Source organism: Syngnathus floridae, chromosome 11 (assembly GCF_059516105.1).
Source record: "Syngnathus floridae isolate MCC-2025c chromosome 11, RoL_Sflo_1.0, whole genome shotgun sequence".
In the NCBI taxonomy this organism is placed as follows: Eukaryota; Metazoa; Chordata; class Actinopteri; order Syngnathiformes; family Syngnathidae; genus Syngnathus; species Syngnathus floridae.
This window is the reverse complement of record NC_142423.1, coordinates 11,212,511-11,233,130: the sequence shown is the minus strand read 5'-3', so window position 1 is coordinate 11,233,130 and position 20,620 is coordinate 11,212,511. Positions and strand designations below refer to the sequence as shown.

The window sequence follows — 20,620 nt, the reverse complement described above, 5'->3', positions numbered from 1 at the left end:
GTATTGATTTCCAGCAGATAAGGAATGCCGGACAAGAGAACACTCAATCAAACGTGCCGTTGGGAATTGTCTGATGCTGTGAGAATCCACAGGGACAAATTGGACAAGGTGACAGGATGGCGGCATTGTATTAGCAGTCCGTCGTCTTTATACATACAGAAGAGTATGGCGAAGTAATACTGCTGTCTAATGATGATAAATAGAAAGTGATCTAACTGTTCGGAAACACGTGAGGCACTGTACTAACCCTTAAGCGATGGCGAAGGAGACAAGACGAGACAAAAGTTCTCCGAGGGGCAAATCAATCTGACAAGTCTCCGGTTCCCTTGCGCATTTCTAGACAATCCGTTCACTTCTTCAAATTAACCTTCAAAAGACAAATGTGGGCCCGAATGTGTGGCAACCTTATTAGTCCTTTTTCCACTTGTCCAGAAAATGAAGCTGGTTAAAGTAAAAGGAATTGACTTTATTTTATATATAGCAGTGATTGAAAAAAGGTATGAAAGTTCCAACTTTCAACTTAAAAGGTCACAAGGTCAGCGCTACCTCGCGTGAACCTGCAACATCCACTTTTGCATTGTGAATCCAAATGTAGTACATCTAAATGTTTCCTACAACAAACAAAACCCCGAGCTGTCACAGGAGTAGCATTTTAATGCACTGTAAGCAAATCTGCTGGAAAAACATTGGATGAAGCAGAACTTCTCCCCCGTAATGGCTAACCAAGGCAATGGCTTTGTCACAATATAGTGTTGCTTAGAAGAAAGAAACGAAATGAATCACAAAGACAGCTCGCTCTCCTTTACGCGCACAAAGCCACACACTTAACTGTCACGATGGCAGATTGTTGGCCGGACTAAATACGTGGCCCCTTCACGGCCAGGCCCATATTTGGATCTGGTCTAATATCGTGCGCATTGGGAATGAACTCAATTATTGGTGGCAGGTTGCTTTCTTCCATTCTTGTTGGCTTGCATTGCTTATGTTTACAACACGGGGGACCGGGTACCTCCCACAGGCCGTGTGCTTCGGGCGCAGTGGTGATTTTGCCTTTGAAAAAAGCCAGCTTGTGATGAAAGGTTGTGTGTTTCAAGACTTGGAATATGTGTGGGCTCTGACGGATAATATGAACATACACACTCCCGCACGTGTGATTGGGGTATGCGCTTTCCATTGCAAGCTTTCTAATGGTATCATGACTCATCGGGTGAAGCGAGCTCTTATCGATAGATAAAGTCACTGGAAAAGTCAGAATCTCGTAAAAGACCTAAAAATGGCTGCCCCATTTGTGATGTTTTTTAAAAACATATTTTCCCCCGGAGTAGAAATTAAACAGAGAAGATCCATCTCGCCTTGCACATTTAATACATATTTTGACATCTGAGTTGGAATTTGTAAGCACACTTCATATAAACGGCATCTGAGTATCTGATGATGTTTGCCATCCTTCACAAATGTCATGATTTACTCAAGCCTATAACATTTCAGAAAACAGCCTTCAGCCCTGAAAACAAAATGGATCTCGAGTTGGACAAAACATCCATCTGTCACTTTCTTGACTGCAGCGGCACAAGGCAATAAAAGGCTTATTTGGTATTTTCCGTCTTCAAAAAGCATCTTGCCTACAGGTGACATCAAGTGCACATTCAGGTATTTGGCGCGCAAACATTCCTATATGAAGCAAGTCTGGAAAACAAATCCGTGTGCTGTAAGCACGCTAGAAGTCTAAATATAAAAACCTGACTCGTCTGTTGCTGACCCAAGATAGAGAAACCTGTTTCAGCATTACTTGACAGAATCAAACAAACAATATTTTCCACTCACAATACTTCTAAACATGTTTTCCCAGCAGGACAATTTTCTCGGCTTTTCCGCCTCTATTTTTTTTTCCAGCATATAACAACGGTTAAGGCAATAAATGCTCCGATGGCAGTGTTTTGAAACAGAAAGGGGCTTTTGTCATCGCTGCTATTCAGTCATGTCACTTGCTCTTCTCTCAACACAATGAGCTTGAGACATTAAAGCCAGCGAAACAGGAGGGAGGGAGATGGAGAGGTAAAATGTGTGTTGAAAAGAAAAAAAGATGTGCTACTCGGGGAAATGTATAGCATCTTTTTTTTTTTTTTTTTTTAAAGATGTTTTGATCTTACCTTAGGGTCAGCTGTAAGAAGCTTGAAGGCCTCGTACACCTGCCTCTCTTTGACTCCTCCTCCAAGATCCAGGAAGTTGGCTGGCTTTCCTCCATGTAGGTCAATGATGTCACATGTGGCCATGGCCAACCCAGCTCCATTCACTACAAGTGGAAAAAAAAAAAAGCATGACGGACTTTATATCGGTAGACTAAAATTTAAATGTAGGTCAAACTAATGAGTTGTTGTTTGGCTTTACAACGACTTGAGCCAAGAGAACAAAACTCTGTAACTGTGTTCGCAGATTGACACCTCACCCCAAATATAAATTCAATCATACAGACGTCGCTAGTGTGGTTTATTAACATCTTATTGTAAGTGGGCCCTAAAAGCGTTCCTTACTTTTACAGGTGGGGGCAGGCGCGTACGTGGATTGATGAGGAAAGCTAAGAGAAAATATTTGCGTTTACGGGCCAACGGGGTATGAAGAAAATGTACCTGTTGGTGCTGCTGTAGTCTGTAAAAGCTTTGATTTATGACAATAATGTGGGCCTTTAATGAGAACGCTAACAATCCGGCTCACAAGAGACTTTCTGGGTGGATTATCACTAATTAGAACACATTGGTTACGGTGGCATCCCTTCTGGAGTCCTCAGAAAACTGCTTGTAATGTGGATTAGAGGAGAGCCCAGAGTGCCTTTACTTTGGCAAGGATTTAACTGCGTCCCGAGGGACTTAAGATATACGGCGGATATAAAGAGTCGCTATGCTACTGTTCAATGCAGCTTTCTGTGATGTAAAAATGCAATAAAATAAATAATTTCCTTTTTTTTTACATTTAAGATGATCTACTGTATTCAATGAAATCATGATCAACAAATTTTGAAATGATGTTTTTTTTAACATTTGATCAGGGGTGTGTAGACTTTTCATATGCTGTGTTGCTTCCATACCAAAGCAGGCAATGTTCCCATCCAGACCGATATATTTGAGATCCCACTTGGCTGCTTCCATCTCTGTGGGGTCACTCTCAGTCATGTCATCCATGGCAAAGACAGCCTTTTGACGGAACTCGGCATTGTCGTCAAAGTTGATCTTAGCGTCAAAGCACACCACTGGTCATGTAAGCAGACAGGAGGGACATAAAAAAAAAAAAGCAGTGACAAAAGGAGAAAAAGCACCTGATGTGGGATGCAGGAAAAATGAAAGGACGTCACATGCAGACGGGTGATTATAAATTCAAAAAAACTGAAATTAACAAAATGAAAGGTTTCCCCGTGGCTTGTTTGAATAAATTATTTCAGAGGTTAGCGTCTGAATAAATTGTGGCTCGGTGCCTTCCTCGCTGCCTGGAAGGGATAAAGTCGACCATTATAGTAGACCTCATGGACATCTTCTTTACACTTCAAAGATTTAATTTCAAAGAGGCCATATTCATTAGGCTACCTACAAAAGACAGCAAGCAAAATATTCGCTCGTTAGTCCCAGGAATTTCTTTGAAAACAGTACAGCAACAAAAATAAAGGCATCGGTACATCCGAATAAATATTAGGAATGCATGACCTTTGAAACGTCTACATAAAGAACCCATGTAAGAAAAAAAATAAAAACATTCAAAAACAACTGTATTTAAATCACGATAGGAAGGAGGTACCTTGTCCTTCAGGAGTCTCTCCGAGAGGGTTGACTTCAACTTGAGTGGCGTCGACTTTCAAGAAGAGATCATAGAGCCTCTTAATCTGATCTGCTGCCTGCAAAGTCCATAGAGGAAAATAATTACCCGATGGTTCAGATCTGAGCAGCCGGCCCGACCAAGACCAATCAGCCTCCAACGCACGCAACAAAACATGGCAGATCACCTTCACTGTCACACTGTCTGATTTGGTTTTGGGGGAATTTCAAGTACTGGTAATCAATTGATTTGGACAAAAGGCAACAAATACAGTTCGGCGCCAGATTGTCGGTTTCACATTATTCATATATTGCTTTATTTTCAACAAGGTGGACTTGAAAAATATAATTCCCAATGCGTGCACCCCTACAACTGATGTCTCGCTCACATCCAGACAACCACAAACTACGCTCTTGCTTTTTCCAAGGGTTAGGAAATACAATAAAGTGTCTTCCTTCCTCTAAACACAACCTAGGGAAATACCATTTGCAAAGCACTGTACAGAACCACCAGATGTGACAGTTGACCCCTCTGGCAAGCACGCCGAATGCGTTGACACTTCACAGCACACATCTGAAAACTAATAATATCAAGTTTGATTGGTCTATAAATAATCATGCAGCTGTCTTTGGGTACACAGAGCACGTCCATATTTTACAATACATCAGTGGCTCTGCATCACACTTTGTTAGGACTTTACAGAGTAAAAGACCTTACTGTGCTTATTACCTGTCTCTGCAGAGGTCCTTTGAAGCCCAAATTAGCTGCCATGCGAATTGCCTGGTCGTCCTGTACACCTTCAAATATATCTATGACTTCCTGTCAGAATTGGGGTACAAGTGAAAGAAGGTGACAGCAACTCAAACACTGAAGAAAGAAATGCCCGACTATGGATTATAAATTGCTCTTTTTACGAGTATGTGGATTGTTAAACACAAATGACATACCTTAAAAATGAGTTCTGGTGTGCTAGCTGCGACTTCCTCAATATCCATACCTCCCTGGGGACTTCCAACCATAACAGGACCGTTACAGGAGCGATCCATTAGAATAGCAAAGTAGGTCTCCCTGGTTATGTCCAAGGCCTCTGCAACCATCACCTTCACGTGAGGAAAATGGGAGATGTGACTGATGTATGGACTTTGGTGAGCTAATCCCTTTGACTGTGGTAAATACACTCAATGCATTTGCAAGTTACCGCATTTGAATTGTAAACACCGGAAAAACTCGGCGGAATCACTTTGAAGAAATAATGAGATCAGGGAGGCAAATTTGGGAAATCAGTTGAGGGACAGGAGTGGTTACGTTTATAGACACTACTTTATTTTCCTTCCAACTCATCACCTACTAAAATAGGAAGGACTGCCTTATCTGTCTTTAGTGTTTAGAGGGTATTCATTTAGTGCCATAAGTGGACTTCTTAAGTCATTCACTTTGCGGTTCACCTCTGTCCATATTGTTTCATTAAAACCAAACCCTCTCAATTCTACTTGTTTCTATATCTCGCCTTATTCCACAAGAATATTACCCATGCCTCTCTCATCACCTCTGCACAATCCTCTATCAGCGCTGACAGCAAATCCATGTGGCTGAAGCACAAGTGCTGTTTCCCGCTGAATGGCATTCTCTGCTCGGTAGCGCGGTGAGGTCTGGGAGTAGATTCAAGCTTCATCGGAAAGTTGACAACTAAGCTCTGGCTGTCGTATGATTGGCCAAGCTTAGACTAAAAGGACTACACTTACCCAGACCTTCCACACTTGCTGGCGATGCCTAAAAATAACGATTTTCGTGGAAACTCTCAAGAGGTCCAGTTTGTCAGAAGGCTCAAGATGAGGCCCACATCATAATAATGTGTGAAGTGCAGTACCGTCTTGCTATCGTTATCTTCGCTGGATAGCAATTTACCGTTTTCACTTTCACTCCATCTTTCGGCGTCTGCTTGGTGGTCAGATTGAAACCCAGCATCTTATTAGCCAGCTCACCGACAACTGCGGGGCTACGGGAAAGACGATAACAAAGTTGCCACACACGGAATACATTATGGAGGATTAGAGTTCAACTCATATTAAATGCGGCCGTCAAGCAATGGAGAAAACGACGAGTGACGGAAACTTCGGTATATCTCCTCTGTGCAGTACTGTCAATGAACCTCATTTTTATTTGCACGCAAGGATTGCTTCGAAAGAGCCGGATTTATGAATGAATAGAAAAGAAGAAATAAAGCTGTGATTATCACAGAAAGCCGAGTACTCAATCCATTCCGGTTTCCCTCTGCATATTCTGCGGTACAGATGCACTCTAAATTATTCAACTCTCGTTGCAAACATTAAAAATGTAATGATTTGCAATGAATCATAAAAACAACAAGGTAACGACCTCATCGCAACTAATTAAAGTGTGTAAAATCTGCAAATAAATGTATGGACGGACCAGCAAACTTTTTATTAATCGCTAATTTAGAAACAGCCAAAACAATCAAAGAAATAATCATCAAATACAAAGAACAGTGAAAAATATGCACCACACTTCAGAGTGAACCCTCATTTTAATTTAAATAAATTGAACATGCAAAAATCAAACTCTGTGACTCCGCAAAGCCTTAACAGAGGAAAACTCTCCCATGTGTCAAAACCAAATTTGTGAGTAAAAATAAAAGGTCATGGCATAAAAAAAAAAAGCAGAAGTCTTATTTTCATTTCAAATAATCCTGGCTACTGCATGTGTTTATGTCAAGCAAAGAGGCATACTCACTCCTTGGTTAGATGTACTCCGCCTTTGAGGCCGCTGTCAAACACACCTTTGCCTCTCCCACCAGCCAGAATCTGAGCTTTTAGCACAATCTCTTTGGCATCTGCAACAATAGACGGACATATATAGAACCATAATGCACTCGACGTTTCGCACCTTTAAGTACCCCTTGAGCGTGCTACTCATCCCATTGAGGGAAGAAAAAAGAAAAAAAAATGCGTGGACCACTGAGTGGAACATACGATATTTACTTCAATGACACCGATGACTATACGTGCTTTGATTCAGTACACAAATCCAACACCATGCAATGTAAAAATGCACGTTTGTACATGAATAAAGCGAACATTCTCAAAAGAATGCAATTTAAGAAACCTTGACCATTCTCTCATACAAAATAACCTTAGGTGTCACATTTACCCGACAAGAGCTGAAAATTCATCGTATGTCATTCAGCTCTCTTTTCAGCATTCACCCTACAATAGCCCAATTTAAATAGCGTTGGTACTCTTGATGGTTCCAGGCAAGGTTATCGTGATCTAAGTGGACAAATTCAGCCACTGACAAGAGGCTCTCGTCAAGTTGGGGGGGGGAAAAGAAAAAAAAAAAAAAAAAAGAGTGGACAGCGAGATGGACACCTTGACCCTGGAGGCAAGAAACAAGCCCATACTATGTCAGTAAATTAAGAAGAACATGAAGACACAACTTGGGAAGTCACAGACCCCGAAAAAAAATCATTAGCGGTACCAAAGAAAATAGTCTCTGGCAAGATGGGGCGGATTAAACTAACACTGCATTAGTGAGACCCGGTATTCATAGTCTGAAAGCCTGGATACTAAAAAAGAAGGAGAAAAGGTGCACTTAGACACAAAAGGAGGCATCAGTGTTAATAACAAGTGCAAAATTAAAAAGAGTTCCAAGTAAGATGAAATAGTATCTCGCGGGCATGAGCAGCAGAGGAAGACAGCGGAAACAATTTGAGCTTTAAACCGGGGGCAGAATGAAATAGCTGCCGGATGAAGTACAAGTGAAAATCACGTGGTTGTGTCTGTTAGAGAATAATTTAAAATATTATTAAACAAACCTTCCAATGATAACAGAAAAATCTGTGCGTTAAAATGCACTATTCTAAATAATTATGGCTGTAAAGAAATCAACTGATTGTGTCTAAGGGTTGAAATTATATTTCGGAATATATTCACATTTCCCCATTTTACCGAGTAAAATTGAATTCCTAAACACTTTCCCTTGTAGCTCTCCATGCATGCCAGGCACCATGGAAACAAGTCTCAGGTTGACTTCTGCTGGCACATTAGCATCATGCTAATTCGATAGAGGAGGATGTGTGTCTAAAATAATTCCATGTCTCACCCTCCACTTGAATAGGTTAGCGTGCGTAATGAGGAGGTGGAAACACTAAGCTGCTTACAAAAATCATCTCCGAGAGAGACGGGCGCCTTTAGCCTGCAAAGCCTATTTACAGCTGTTAGGACAATTTAGAAATTCAGGGCTTTTTCAAAAGCATAGTCTTAAGAGCAAGCTCATTTCTGCTGTAACAGCAGGTTCGATGAGAGTCCCTTAAACCGTGTGTGTCCATGCGTGTGTAAGCCCTCGCATTGTCCGAGTCCTCTGTTCCACATTTTTTTTATCCTTTTCGTTTGTTTCAGACACTTTAATTATATCTCCAGCCTCCAATATCCTTTCTCCTAATCAGGTATTTGCCACAATGGACAGATGTGCAATACTATCTGTCTTGTTTTGTCACAGGTGAGTACTCGTGAGGAGGAAGAGCCGCTCTGTCCATGCAAGCACTCAGGGGAATATGTCGGTGAAGCACAGCAATCCCTTACTGCACTAAATTTATTCATATCCTATGTTACACTGAATTGTCTACAACTAGTCGCACTGCTGTTGCTTTACTATTTCATCGACAGTAAAGCAACAGCACAAAATGGAGTTTTACGCAGTCACAATTACGTCATTCTCTTGAGAAACGTCAAATGGTTCCAAAAATCGAGTAGATCAGGGGTGTCAAACTTTTTTTTCGCGGGCCGCATTGTAGTCATAGCTTCTTTCCATTATGACTGTCAACCCAAATAAATGTATGAGCACCTCATATTATATCCAGTAAAAGCTACAAAACAAACTGACAACTTGTTTTCAAATCAGACGAGTAAAAACTGGTCAAATATTTAAAAAAAAAAGATATTAAAAGTGAAGACAATTTGCAATTCTAGTAATGACACACGATTTTGACAATTTGTCTTCGCGGGCCACATAAAATGATGCGGTGGGCCGTATCTGGCCCCCGGGCCTTGAGTTTGACACCTGTGGAGTAGAGCATCAAGAAGAGGACACAACAGTCTCCATCCTACACACAAAGAAAGGCACAACAACACGCTCGCAAACGCACAAAGCTATAAGAGGGTCGCTCGTCTTATCCTTCAGCACTTCTGACAAAGGGCTGTGGTTAAGCCAACTCTACTCAGCACCACTAAATGCTACTGTCAGCACTTTTCACCAGAGACAACTGCCTTCTTTTGTGAAAGCGTAAGATGAAAGTCATTTAGAGAAAAAAAAAAGGCGCTTGAAGTGTTTTTCAGTGGGGACAGTTGGAACAACAAAAGAAGGTTTATGGACTGAGTGGAGGTCCAGGCAGCCATGCAATATACATACAGAAAAAAAATTAGAACTGCTGCTAAAACTCTATAATGGTCTCGTAACTTTTGACACAAAAGGCTAAAACTACGCCTGTTATCTCTGAGTCTCTGTAATGATCCAAATCGTAACATCCAAGGGTTAAAATAAGCTACAAAGAATAGAAATGCAAACGAAAGCCATGCCATGTGTAAAAAACTGAACATGAGAGGCTGTTAAAACAATTAATTCGGTTGAGTGCCATGATGAAGAAACAAGAAGGCACGGCCATCAAGCTGAAACAACAACAACAACAAAACTAACAGGCTGCGATGCATTAGCGACAAATTTGGAAGACATGATTAATCTTGATGAAACTTCATCTCTGATTATTCACAACAGCGCGGCCAAAGAGTCATGCAAGCTAAATGGGACGGGCTGCGATACACTTTCACTCTACATCATTGTTTTTGGCAATCATTTGGAAGTCGAGATGTCATTAAATTATTACTTTCAGATCAAATGTCTTTTCCTGTCCTGAGGCAGGATTACCCAAAAAAATGAATCCGATGATAAGTAGTATTATAAACATTTTATTTAGAAATTTCTAGGATACTATAATAGAATGCACAGAAAATAAAACGCATCTATTATAAATGTAAACGTGAATTAAACATGGTGACAATGTAGCACTTTGATTAATAACCCTACCCCACAAATGTGTGTGTTTCCACTACTCACCTAATCTCTTGGCAGCTTCCAAGGCCTCGGAGGCCGTGTCGGCTACAAAGAAGCGTTGGACGGCAACGCCGCAGTCTTGCATCAATTTTTTGCTCTGGTACTCTTGAAGATTCAGCCATCGTTTAGGACTCAGCCAATTGCGTTGAAGCTGATAAAGGAAAGCAGCCGGAATGTCAGGACGAGACCTAATGTAGTTAAAACAGTGCGAGATAAAGTTGCAAATCTACACAATCTCGAACAAGAACATTTCCGCCCTCCGCTGTGTCAGAAAAAAGCTCTATCACAGTACACGTGTCTTTATCTTACTGAGTATTGCACAGACTACATCCTCTCTCCACTCCCTGACTCCGTCTTGTCTGCTACCTCCAAACATGTCTCGTTCTCCTTTTTCCAGTAATGAGGCGTTAAGTCAGGTTGAGCGCCGGGACAGCTCTTGAGCTATTTGCACCATCAGCAGACACAGACCCTGTCAGCTCCAGCTGCCGCTATTAAAAAGAGATTGAATTTTAAATGTGATGGAGAGACAAAGGCAGGTTGGAGTTTCCCTATAGGGATGGTCTACGTGAATAGAAATAAGAATTGTAAGGTAGGTTGTGGCAAATACACAAGCGATTCTCTCTTGTGCAGTTCTTCATCAATTAAAATTCGCCACGGAATTTGACTAAACTGACGTGTGTGATTATCCACTTTTATTCAAGACTAAGGATGGACTTGTCAGCTCGGGTTACCACACTTTTCCAATCCTTGTACTGAACACGGACGTTCCGCAAGGCTATGTTCTAAGCCCCCTATTTGATTTTCTTTTAACTCATAACCACAACCTATGGTGCCTCCCCATCAGTTACACTGTTTTTTTTTCTGGGAAACATTCAATTTCAATGTAAAACCAATTGAGAGAAGGATTTTCGTGAACTCAACAGGATAAGCCGTATATAAGAAATGAACAAATAGACCGTTGAATGATAGCTGGAGAGCTCAGCACTGAACGTGCTCTTGTCAATTTGTTTTGTTACGTGTCCAAATAACAATATTACTGTAGTATAAATTATTAAATAACCCTGAATATGTACAATGGTCGTGTGGCTTGTTAACAAGGCGTGGACAGATGGTAAAATCCTTTTTATGAGCAGCAAAGCCTCTCATTATGTCACCGTTGCATCTGCGCAAAGAGCGATTGAGAGCAGCTGCACCATGACTGTGTGCCTCAGCGTTACGCGGGAAATGTGACTAATAGATCAGATACGAAGGTAATTACTAATATTTTATTCCTATTGCTGTTGAGTAATTAGACCGTCAAAACAATGTTTCAACCTATTGGTCTGCAAAGCCTGCGGGGCAACAGTTCACCGAGTCGATGTATTCGACGCATTCGTCCTATCGTTAAATTTCCCACGTTGCTAGAGAGGGAATTTTGTTTTATTTTGTATTATTTGCACTAATTAAAATATTTCTTAAAGTTATTAAATTAATAAATAATAGAATTACTAAAAAAATAAAATCACAAAATAACAAATTAATAAAAAAAATGATGAAAATTTACCGCCTATCGTTCACCCAGTAGTTCTCGAGCAAATCAAAGCAGATTGCATTCTGCCAAACTGCTTTCATCGTTAACATGTTTTCTTTTTTTTTTTTATTTATACCCTCAAGCAAACTTAATGATATCGCCACACTTTCCCAGCCTTGTGTGTAAAAACACCGTCAACAAAGGTGTCTCAATGAGACTCGGTCCTGAATATTTTAAACCGAGGGGTGGAGAGCCCCTCAACTTGAAACATCTCTTGCAGGAACTTCAAACAACGGGCAGCTTCTCCTTCTGTCTCAGCGAGAGAACACATTTCCATTTCCTCGCCGCGAGGGACAGAGTTAGCTTCGACTAGATTTGAATATTGCTTTACCAAGGTTAATAGGCCTTGCTGTAACTAGTCAGCTGCTTAGGGCTTTTCAATAATTTACATGACCATTAAGAGATATTGAAGGGTTCTAAAACTGGGAATGCGATTGTCTGTCACAAGAAGTCAAATGTGTGTGTGACATTTACAATCAGTTGCTGGCATGTAACAAACTGATGTTGACAATAATTGAACACAACTGCAGTAGTAAATTATGCTATAAGACATTTTCAGTCAAATATTTAAAAAAATGCTGCTGTACATTCTATATACAGAGCTTGCCTGCAGGGATTCTTTAAGACATTATTTTAAAGTCATTTTATTAAAGTCAAGGAGACCTTACTCGCCTTTATCAGAGGAAGACAATTTGTCAGCGAGACAGTGTCATTTTTGAGCAATAAATCTACTGACGGCAGCACTACTACGCAACTGTACACATTGTTATACATCAATATGTCCCCTGCCTGGGGCATTAGAAAGAATGACGACCCAGCCATAAATTTTCACCGGAGCATTTTTAAAGTCCCATGAAGATACTTTAGTTGTATTTGAGACATAACATGAGGTCAGTAAGGTCTGGCCCCCAAACCTTTTGCCTCTCAATTATTTTCAGCAAAAAGAAAACTAGTGTTGCCACCCAACACATATTTTATTCACAAAGCAACACTTTTGCAGTTTTACAGTGCCTAACACATTTGTTATCTTTCCTCAAACATGACGCCTTGGAACGAGACTCCATAGATGCAAGCTTATTAACGATGCTAATTACCTAAATACCTGTTGAGACACACCAGTCAGGTTTTTCATTCTTAAACCTGTCTGCTTGAGATTAGAGCAAGCCTGCCAGGATGCAAATCTACTTGATCTAAATCCAGGAGGCCATGCTCCACTGCTCATCTGTACTATTTACAGGTCGTTCGCAGACAGATGCCATTTTTCTCTATCCCCTCATGGTTTGCACGTGACTTTCGTTTTGAACAGGCAAGGACGCAGAACGGTGCATTGAAAGGTGAAGAACAGGAAGGAAAATGGTTTTGTACATTTGATTGTTATTTTTCCATATTGCATACGAGACAAAACCTATTGTATGTAATACATTGACTCATACTATTGAATAATATTGACTATATGATGCAGATTACAAAAGTGATGATTAAATAACGTACTGCAAGCGCCTGTCGCATGCACATTGAATGTTTTCGTTAACAGCATCGTGAAAAAAAAAACCCTCAAAAAACGAATCTATGGTCTGTCGTATTTTAATTCGGCCATTTAAGGTGTCGTAGCTGCTGTAGATGGTTAGAATTCATAAATAAGCTAAAGTGGCTGAGTCGACCTTTTGCAATTTTTAACGGCCGCCATTAGTGAACTACAGGTGGCCCGACACTGCCCCCTAAGGGCCACAGGCCATTGATTTACCGTTAATGTTGACCCCTAATTTACAATTCATTCCTCATAGTAAATGTACAAACTCATAATTAGCATCCATTAGTGAATCAATGTTGATTGGGAATTAAACAAATGTTTTTGGTATTGAGGAATATGCAATGTTTTTTTTATTTTAATATGGCAAAATTTTCAAATAAAGGGCGCGCCAAAAAAAATAAAAAAATACCGGTACACAGAAAGAAACATAAGCCATTAACACGAATTTAGTTAAAGAGATCAAGACGAGTTTGATGGCTTTCTATTTAGCACATTGATGTTACACATGAATGTTTTTCGGTCCTGTGCTATTTGATGTCCGTGCTCATGGAAGTGCACACAATTAAATTCCCTTTAATTTCTGCACATGTGGTTTGATAAATGAACAGGGAAAATACATGAGTTCATAATGAGAATGGGAACAAATCAATTACTTGGAATTAGTGAACCAGCAATGTGTTAATTTCATGAGCATTTGGAAAAGCCCCTGTCGGGAGCATTCTGGTAAATTAACCCTGCAGCCATTTGTCATCACCAATTAGACAATAGGGTTCAAGGTCAGTGCATGACAAATAATGAGGATGTTAACCTCAGCAGACTGGAGGTAGAAATTACGTTACTAGCCCTTTTTTTTTCCTTCAGATGGTATAGGAGGCTCCAAATTTCCATTGACCGTGCACAGAAACAAACTGTACAGAAAATAGATAAATGGCTGAATAAAAGGATGGCTGACATTCAAGCCCATATATACAGAACTCCAGTTCCCATTTTGAAAACAGAAGCAGCCCTAAGACCAAAGTACGCATCCCTGCTGCAGCATATTAGCGTGACATTTTGTGATCACACTCTTTGAATGTCAAGACTCTTGCTGCAAGTCTGCTGAAAGCAAAATTCTTTCATAGATTAGCTGTTACTTTATTCTCAGCCGAATGTGAATTGTGTGAGAGAGGTTTTACTTGGGTCCTTTCACAGAAAAAAAAAAAAAAAAACAGTACCTTTCCACTATTCCTGGAAACATTGAAGAGACGCTATAAAGTGCTATCGCATCAAAACTTTAGCTTTGTCGTCGTTTTCACCTTTGGTGGCTGACGACATTGCTTGAACCTCCTCTAATTTATTCTCCCAGAAGAAAAAGACATAAATTATGCTTAAATTGTCATGGAGGCGTTAAAGGAAAATGAGACACAAACATAAACATAAAGACCTTGACTTGATTGAAGTTTTTAAATACGTTGTGCCAGAGAGACTTCAAACAAACATCTGCCACTCTTGAAGACAAAATGATTGAGAAAAAAGTCCAATCAGAAAAAAAAATGATATCAAAAAGTAGGCCACATAGAGGCAGTGTATATGCAGTAGCGTACCACAAAGAAAAATTGAATGTGCATCGATCGGCAGATTCACACAAGGAGCAGAGCGGCTCGTTCGTGCGGCAAAAGAAAGTTAATTGAATTTCAGTTACCTATTGACAAGTTGTGTCCAAATCTATAAGTGGCTGCCAAAATGAATTTGTGGCGGCGTGCACATATTACACCCGACTGTAATGTTTTATTTTGCGTAGCCGGGGAATTAAAACGTTACAGCACGTTTGCTTGCATCCTTGTTGTGTCGGAAGTGTCAGGCTAGCTATTGCATGGCCTTGCGTGCCATTAAGTACAGCGGCAGTTAGGTAGCAGGAGCGAGTCAGGTCGTCCCTGGAGTGCCGTTGACGATAATTACTGTCGAGAGAGCGTCTCGCGAGACGAGGAGCCAGATGCCCGCCTGGCTCCGACCCGAACATATGCCGCTTTCTCATTCAGCGCATACACGTCGCACTTGGGATATTCATCTCCTGTCAAGATCTCATCAGTGTCAACATTTGACAGTTTCATATCACCAAAAATGATAATGAACAAGTGACAGAGCAATGTCATAATAAAATGTCCCAAAAAAATGGAAGTAAAATCCAAATCATGTAAAAAGATTGCAACAGTATCATTATAATCACTCGCCAGCTACTTTAAAGGTCTCTTTTTATCTTTATGGTTTAATTATTTTTTAGGTCCTTTTATTAGGTTTGAAAGAATTTGAGTTACAAGTAATTCAGCTGTTTGTTGATCTTGAATGCATGACCTTTGAACCGAGACAGTGATATGAACCAACAACAACAATGACAACAGCGCAAAGGAAAAAGGGAAAAATGCTCAAAAATATTGAATGAAGGTATTTTGACAAATATTGTGCTTAATGGGGCTAGGAGTGAATCACAACATTGTGTATTTCATTATCAATAGTTTTTGCCTATTTAAAGTAAAAACCAACATCACAACATTGTGTATTTCATTATCAATAGTTTTTGCCTATTTAAAATAAGAAACAATGAAACTGATTAAAGATAAAAACAATTACATTGAGGAAGAATACCATTCAAAATATCTAGGCAATTTTAAAGAAATGTTTTGTCGACAATGGAATGTAGCTTGATGTGCAATGCTGCTTCTCCAGAAATATTTTTGATACACTTACTTATTGATCACACAATGTAAGTAAGGAACTAATACTTTTTTGGACTCCATGCGTTCCACTTGACCAATTGTTCCAAGACGACTATCTTTATAGCTGTCTGATTTAAAAGGACATTAATTGTGTAACTTACCTGTGAAATGTGATGCATTTAAATGCATTCACAATGCATTTTAAAAGTATGTTTACAATGTATTGCAATCATTGTAGAGAACAAACTTAAAGGATGCAACAGTAACTATTTGCAATGTGCAAATCTGATAAGAACAAACGGGTTAAGTACCAAACTCAGTCAACAATTGGTCAAAGTACAACGTCTGACCTTTACACTTTTGTCTTATCTGAAACGGAGGCTGTCGTCTGCTTAAAGCTTTCAAACATTCGGTTCTGTTTTGAAAATTATGGCAAGGTCATATTTTGATTTACGGTGGGAACACATGCATTCTAAATGCTGTCAAATGTCAATACGTATGATGCACTGATGATAAACTGTCGTTTATTAATATAACCTGACATTTTTCCTCATACAACCTCGTGTAACTAGTCACGTAATGCACGATTATAACAATTAGAGGACAATAAGATGGTGATGTTATGTTATGTCAACAACTCGCTCCTACTGTCAACTTTACCTTATGCATGACTCGCGATAACGTAGAACACAATCGTGCAAGCAATCATCGAATTTGACACGATTACGCAAACCTGCATTGTGATGAGAAAAGAAGAGACTGTACCTTCAGTTTGTTAAGAAGTAGGTGCTTTGACGTGGCTGCACCGAGTCCTCTCGTTGCAGCACGGGCTGTCATGGATGCCGCCATATTGTTACGGAACTGCGAGTAGGATGACGTCACGAGCATGTGGTAGTTTCCACGTCAACCGATACGCAGGGGCGGTGCTAGGAGAAAAGCGCACTCAGCAAGGGTGGCCAAATAGGCAAATTCAAATGTAATTTTTGATCAATCGTCATTTGTGTTTAAAAAAACGTTAAATAAGTTAGGATAGATTATCAGACACTTCTGTTATGTTTTTAAGAAAAATCAGATTATACACTGTCATATAATTAAATTTATAACTTAGTTTAAACTCAAAGTCACATTCTGACATTTGATTTTTTTTTAACTTTATTTCAGAAGCCAAACCTTCCTTTGAGGCCCTAGCTGCTTAATCCTCACAAATTTTTATCCTTGACCACTTCTAAATCCTTCAACTGAAATGTGACTAACTGTCAACTACCTTTCAAGTCTGACACCTGTTTCCTTATGGAGAGGGATTTAATACAAAATGTCACAGAGGAAGATGGAAAAGATATTGAAGTGCACCGTGTCCTCTCGATGCAAAATCACAAAGTGCTGTCAGGGAGTGTTCCGGTTTCTGTGAGTTTTCTCCTGGGTAGAAATTCAAAACATCCCTCCACTTTGCTGCAAAATTCAATGAAGTGGAAGAAGGTATGGGGACATGTCAACCACACAAATGTTGTGCATTTTTTTGCCGATAGGGTAAAAACACTCTTTGGAGGGAAAGAAACGGGAACAGCAAAGTCTGATCATTTGCAGCAAAAAGCCATGCGGTGGCATATTTCAACAAATACACAGAGGGATCAGTCATGTGACATCCAAAAGACTTTCTATTCATAATACATGATATAAGTTTGAGGGGAACGACATTTTTGAATTTTTTATCCTTTCTGAGCCATCCACTTAACAAACACTATCGCTGCACTAACCACTTAACAAACACTGTCGCTTCACTTAACAAACAATTATTTGTTGACAGAGGGATCTGTGAGGTTAAACATCTGCCTCTTAGAATTAAGCTTTGTCTCTCCTCACAGCATTCCGGTACAGACAAACATTGGTTTTATGTCAAAAAGCTACTTGAGACTTGGATGTGTTTATCTCCCTGCTAATGGCCAGGCAAAGGCCTCCTTATTATTCCGGGTTCAGCCTTCTTTGCTGAGGGTGTCTCCACAAGGTTAATTAGTGAAGGGTCCCCTGAGGTTCCTCAAGCCATGTGGGATATGTTTGGGCTAGTGGAGGTGCTTCTACACAAACAAGGTTAATGGAGCCTTGGACGAGTAAGTGCCTCCTTTCTCCTGCATCCACATGTGTGACCGTGCCTGACTTATCCCTCAGCCAATATGCTGGCGGGGCCGGTTGCCTTGGGACCGTCAACTCTTGGCATTCCCTATTATGATGACATATATTTACATTCCATTATTTTAGTATTATTTCTTTTTGCAGTCCTAAAGGGCAGTATGGTAAACAGACAAATGGTATTTTCCCCCCGCAATCATATGTCAGTGTGCAGAAAATACTTTTTTTTTTCTCCCGCTGAAATAGCTAAATTATGATTGGAAAAATAAACACCGTCATTATCATCATCCATTATTGCGCTAGCTGTGCGTCAGCGTTTTGATGAGACTTGTTCTTTTCTGCTACTGTGTATCAAATTTTCTTGAGAAAGTATTACAGATAATAAAACACACACACTGTCTCCGAACCTTTGCCAAAGCTCATCTTTAAGCCATTTCTAGAGAATGATTAAGCAAGTGTGCGTGGCAAAATTCTCTTGCTCCCTCTTGCTCCTCCTCCCACCTCTGCTGTGACCTCCGTCAGGAACAAGATGATTTATCACCCCAATATCCCTTTCAGCACCTTCCCAATTGCTTTGATTCCTCTATTGACATTTCCTCCCTCTCCACCTGCATGAATTTTTCATGATTACACCGAGACTCCATAGAGGATAGTCATAAAGACACTTAAGAAAAAGTCCATATTTCACGCTGGATGTCTTGAAATGTATGCGCAACAATCATATTTGCTTTTGTTCACGTCAAGAAATACTTCTTTATTTTCAGGGATGTCTGTTGCATTGATTGCAGAGTTTTCTTGTTTGAACATGTTGAGGGCATTTTTATTTTCCAGAAAATTGTAGGACCCAAATGTAAGCTATATCTATAAATAAATCACCAACGCTTTTATTTGCAGATTTTTATATTTGCAGAATTGTAGTCTGCAAGAACTATCATGCTATCTTTAATGCATTAATGTATGTTTTTTTTTTTTTGCATGAAAATCTTCAAGTGCCAATGGTGTGTTGGCTTCTTGCTGCCTCTTCTGAGGTCACAAGAAAATACAGCAGATGCTTATATTCATGAACTTTGTAAGGGGAAAGAAGGAAAAAGCAGAGAGCAGAGGAGCGAGTAAAGTTTTAAACTATGATTCACCCCCTCTTTGAGGTGTGGGTGAGAGCAAGCTGTCACGCTTGTGAAGAATCTGGCTTCATTCATTCTTTCATTTGCACATCTGAGCACGTTCATGGCATCTGCTGGCGTGTACAGTGTGTGTGTGTGTGTGTTTGATACCAAAGCCATGAAGGAACATCAATTGTTTTCATTTGGACAATAGTGAGACTCAAAATGACTCTATAGTAGCCCACAATGGCAAGATTTTGAAAATATTGAAAAAAAATGGAAAATACGTACTGTAGATGACTGCAGGAACCTGGCAAGCATGTTGTGTGCAGCTCAAGAATAAAAAAGTGTATGTGCCATCCCCTCTTCTAATTTCTTACGAAATACATACTTTTACATGAATGTGTTGTTACAAACGATTCTAATGAGAGCTGCCACACTGTGCAAGTTATAATCTTAACAAGCTTGTCGTTTACAGCTTGTTAAAGCAATAACTTGCCGAGCATTCATTCTGATGTCACTCCTATTGAATATCATAAGACGTTCTCTCGTTCTCTCATCATTAGCAAAGGTCACAAACTTTGCAGGTGGTATGTTCTTGAGCAGTGATGTGAAGGTTGCGCACAGAACTCTACACGCCGTTTATTCCTGTTTACTCTGGCATAATCTCCAGCAGAATTCTTCTGGAGCAAGACGGGAGGATGAAAGGAAGGTCTTGATCATACATATGCATATCGTCGCGGTGACATTGTGAACCGAAGGTTTGCGGAAAAAATGATGACGGAATATGTTTGCCATCTGTTATACATTGAGAGAGATGTGCTGAATACATGATGGCGGTGACCATCCCTTCTCCTTCATTTTCTCTCCTCCTTTCCTCTTTTTCTTGCTGATTTTAATTCCTTATTCTGTCGTGGAGCATGCTGTCTAAGCTGTTGGGATCCTTGGAGCTGACTCAGCAGTTTAGTGCATTCATTCCCAATCCTGCTCATTCATCTGCTATTCTGTAACTCTGCTAAAAGAAAGCTCAAGTGATTGCTGGCTAGTTCAAGCAACACAAATGTAATGTAAACACACAAAGTTACAAAGTCGATAAGATCTTAAATCTAAATGGATTTTCCTTTGAGTGCATGTTGTAAAACGGGGCTGGTTTAGTCCATACAACTACATTTGACATCATTTGGATGGGTAAATGATTCACAAAATTAGCTGGAGAATAAATCAAGTCTAAATTGACTCAAAGATTTAACACACCACCTTCAAGTCGACCACTCTATAACGGAGCCACGACACTTGTAACTTTGTGGAGGGGGGAACCAGTTCAAATTTGCCACACTTGGTGAACCCACCTCCAGGAAGACAGAAAAAGTCACACACATTGTTCACAAAATCCGCTGGAAAATAAATAAATAAAAGTTATTTTCCATTTCCAATTTCGCGGACCACCTACCATACTGCCACGGACCACTAGAGAGACGCGGACCACAGGTTGACAAACCCTGTTGTAAAATATACTGTCTATAAAATATGTCAAATTTGTTGAGACACTAAAACAGAGACACTGGGAGAATTAAAAAGAAGATGGAATTCGCAGAGCTACGAAAGTAAAGGACACTCGATATTGGATTGACAGTGTGGTGCAAACTCCGGATTGCAGGGTTGGGAGCTCCTCGCTGTC

At 40.0% G+C, this 20,620-nt stretch overlaps 1 protein-coding gene across 2 annotated transcripts in view; it reads right to left on the bottom strand.

Moving 5' to 3' along the window:
* The window catches only part of suclg2 (succinate-CoA ligase GDP-forming subunit beta), a 31,196-nt gene extending 14,557 nt beyond the window's left edge, over nt 1-16,639 (bottom strand). The window contains exons 1-10 of one of the 2 annotated variants that reach the window (XM_088390180.1): nt 16,069-16,224; nt 10,234-10,412; nt 9,928-10,075; nt 6,553-6,652; nt 5,707-5,797; nt 4,749-4,901; nt 4,531-4,620; nt 3,784-3,880; nt 3,083-3,244; nt 2,151-2,293 (exon numbers count right to left, since the gene is read on the bottom strand). In XM_088390180.1, the coding sequence (XP_088246306.1) occupies nt 2,151-2,293; nt 3,083-3,244; nt 3,784-3,880; nt 4,531-4,620; nt 4,749-4,901; nt 5,707-5,797; nt 6,553-6,652; nt 9,928-10,009 (918 nt within the window). In that variant the 5' untranslated portion in view covers nt 10,010-10,075; nt 10,234-10,412; nt 16,069-16,224. Of the gene's footprint in view, nt 1-2,150; nt 2,294-3,082; nt 3,245-3,783; nt 3,881-4,530; nt 4,621-4,748; nt 4,902-5,706; nt 5,798-6,552; nt 6,653-9,927; nt 10,076-10,233; nt 10,413-16,068; nt 16,225-16,483 lie in introns of those variants that run through there. The other variant, XM_088390179.1, reaches the window with a different exon arrangement.
* Between the last annotated feature and the right edge of the window lie 3,981 nt (nt 16,640-20,620).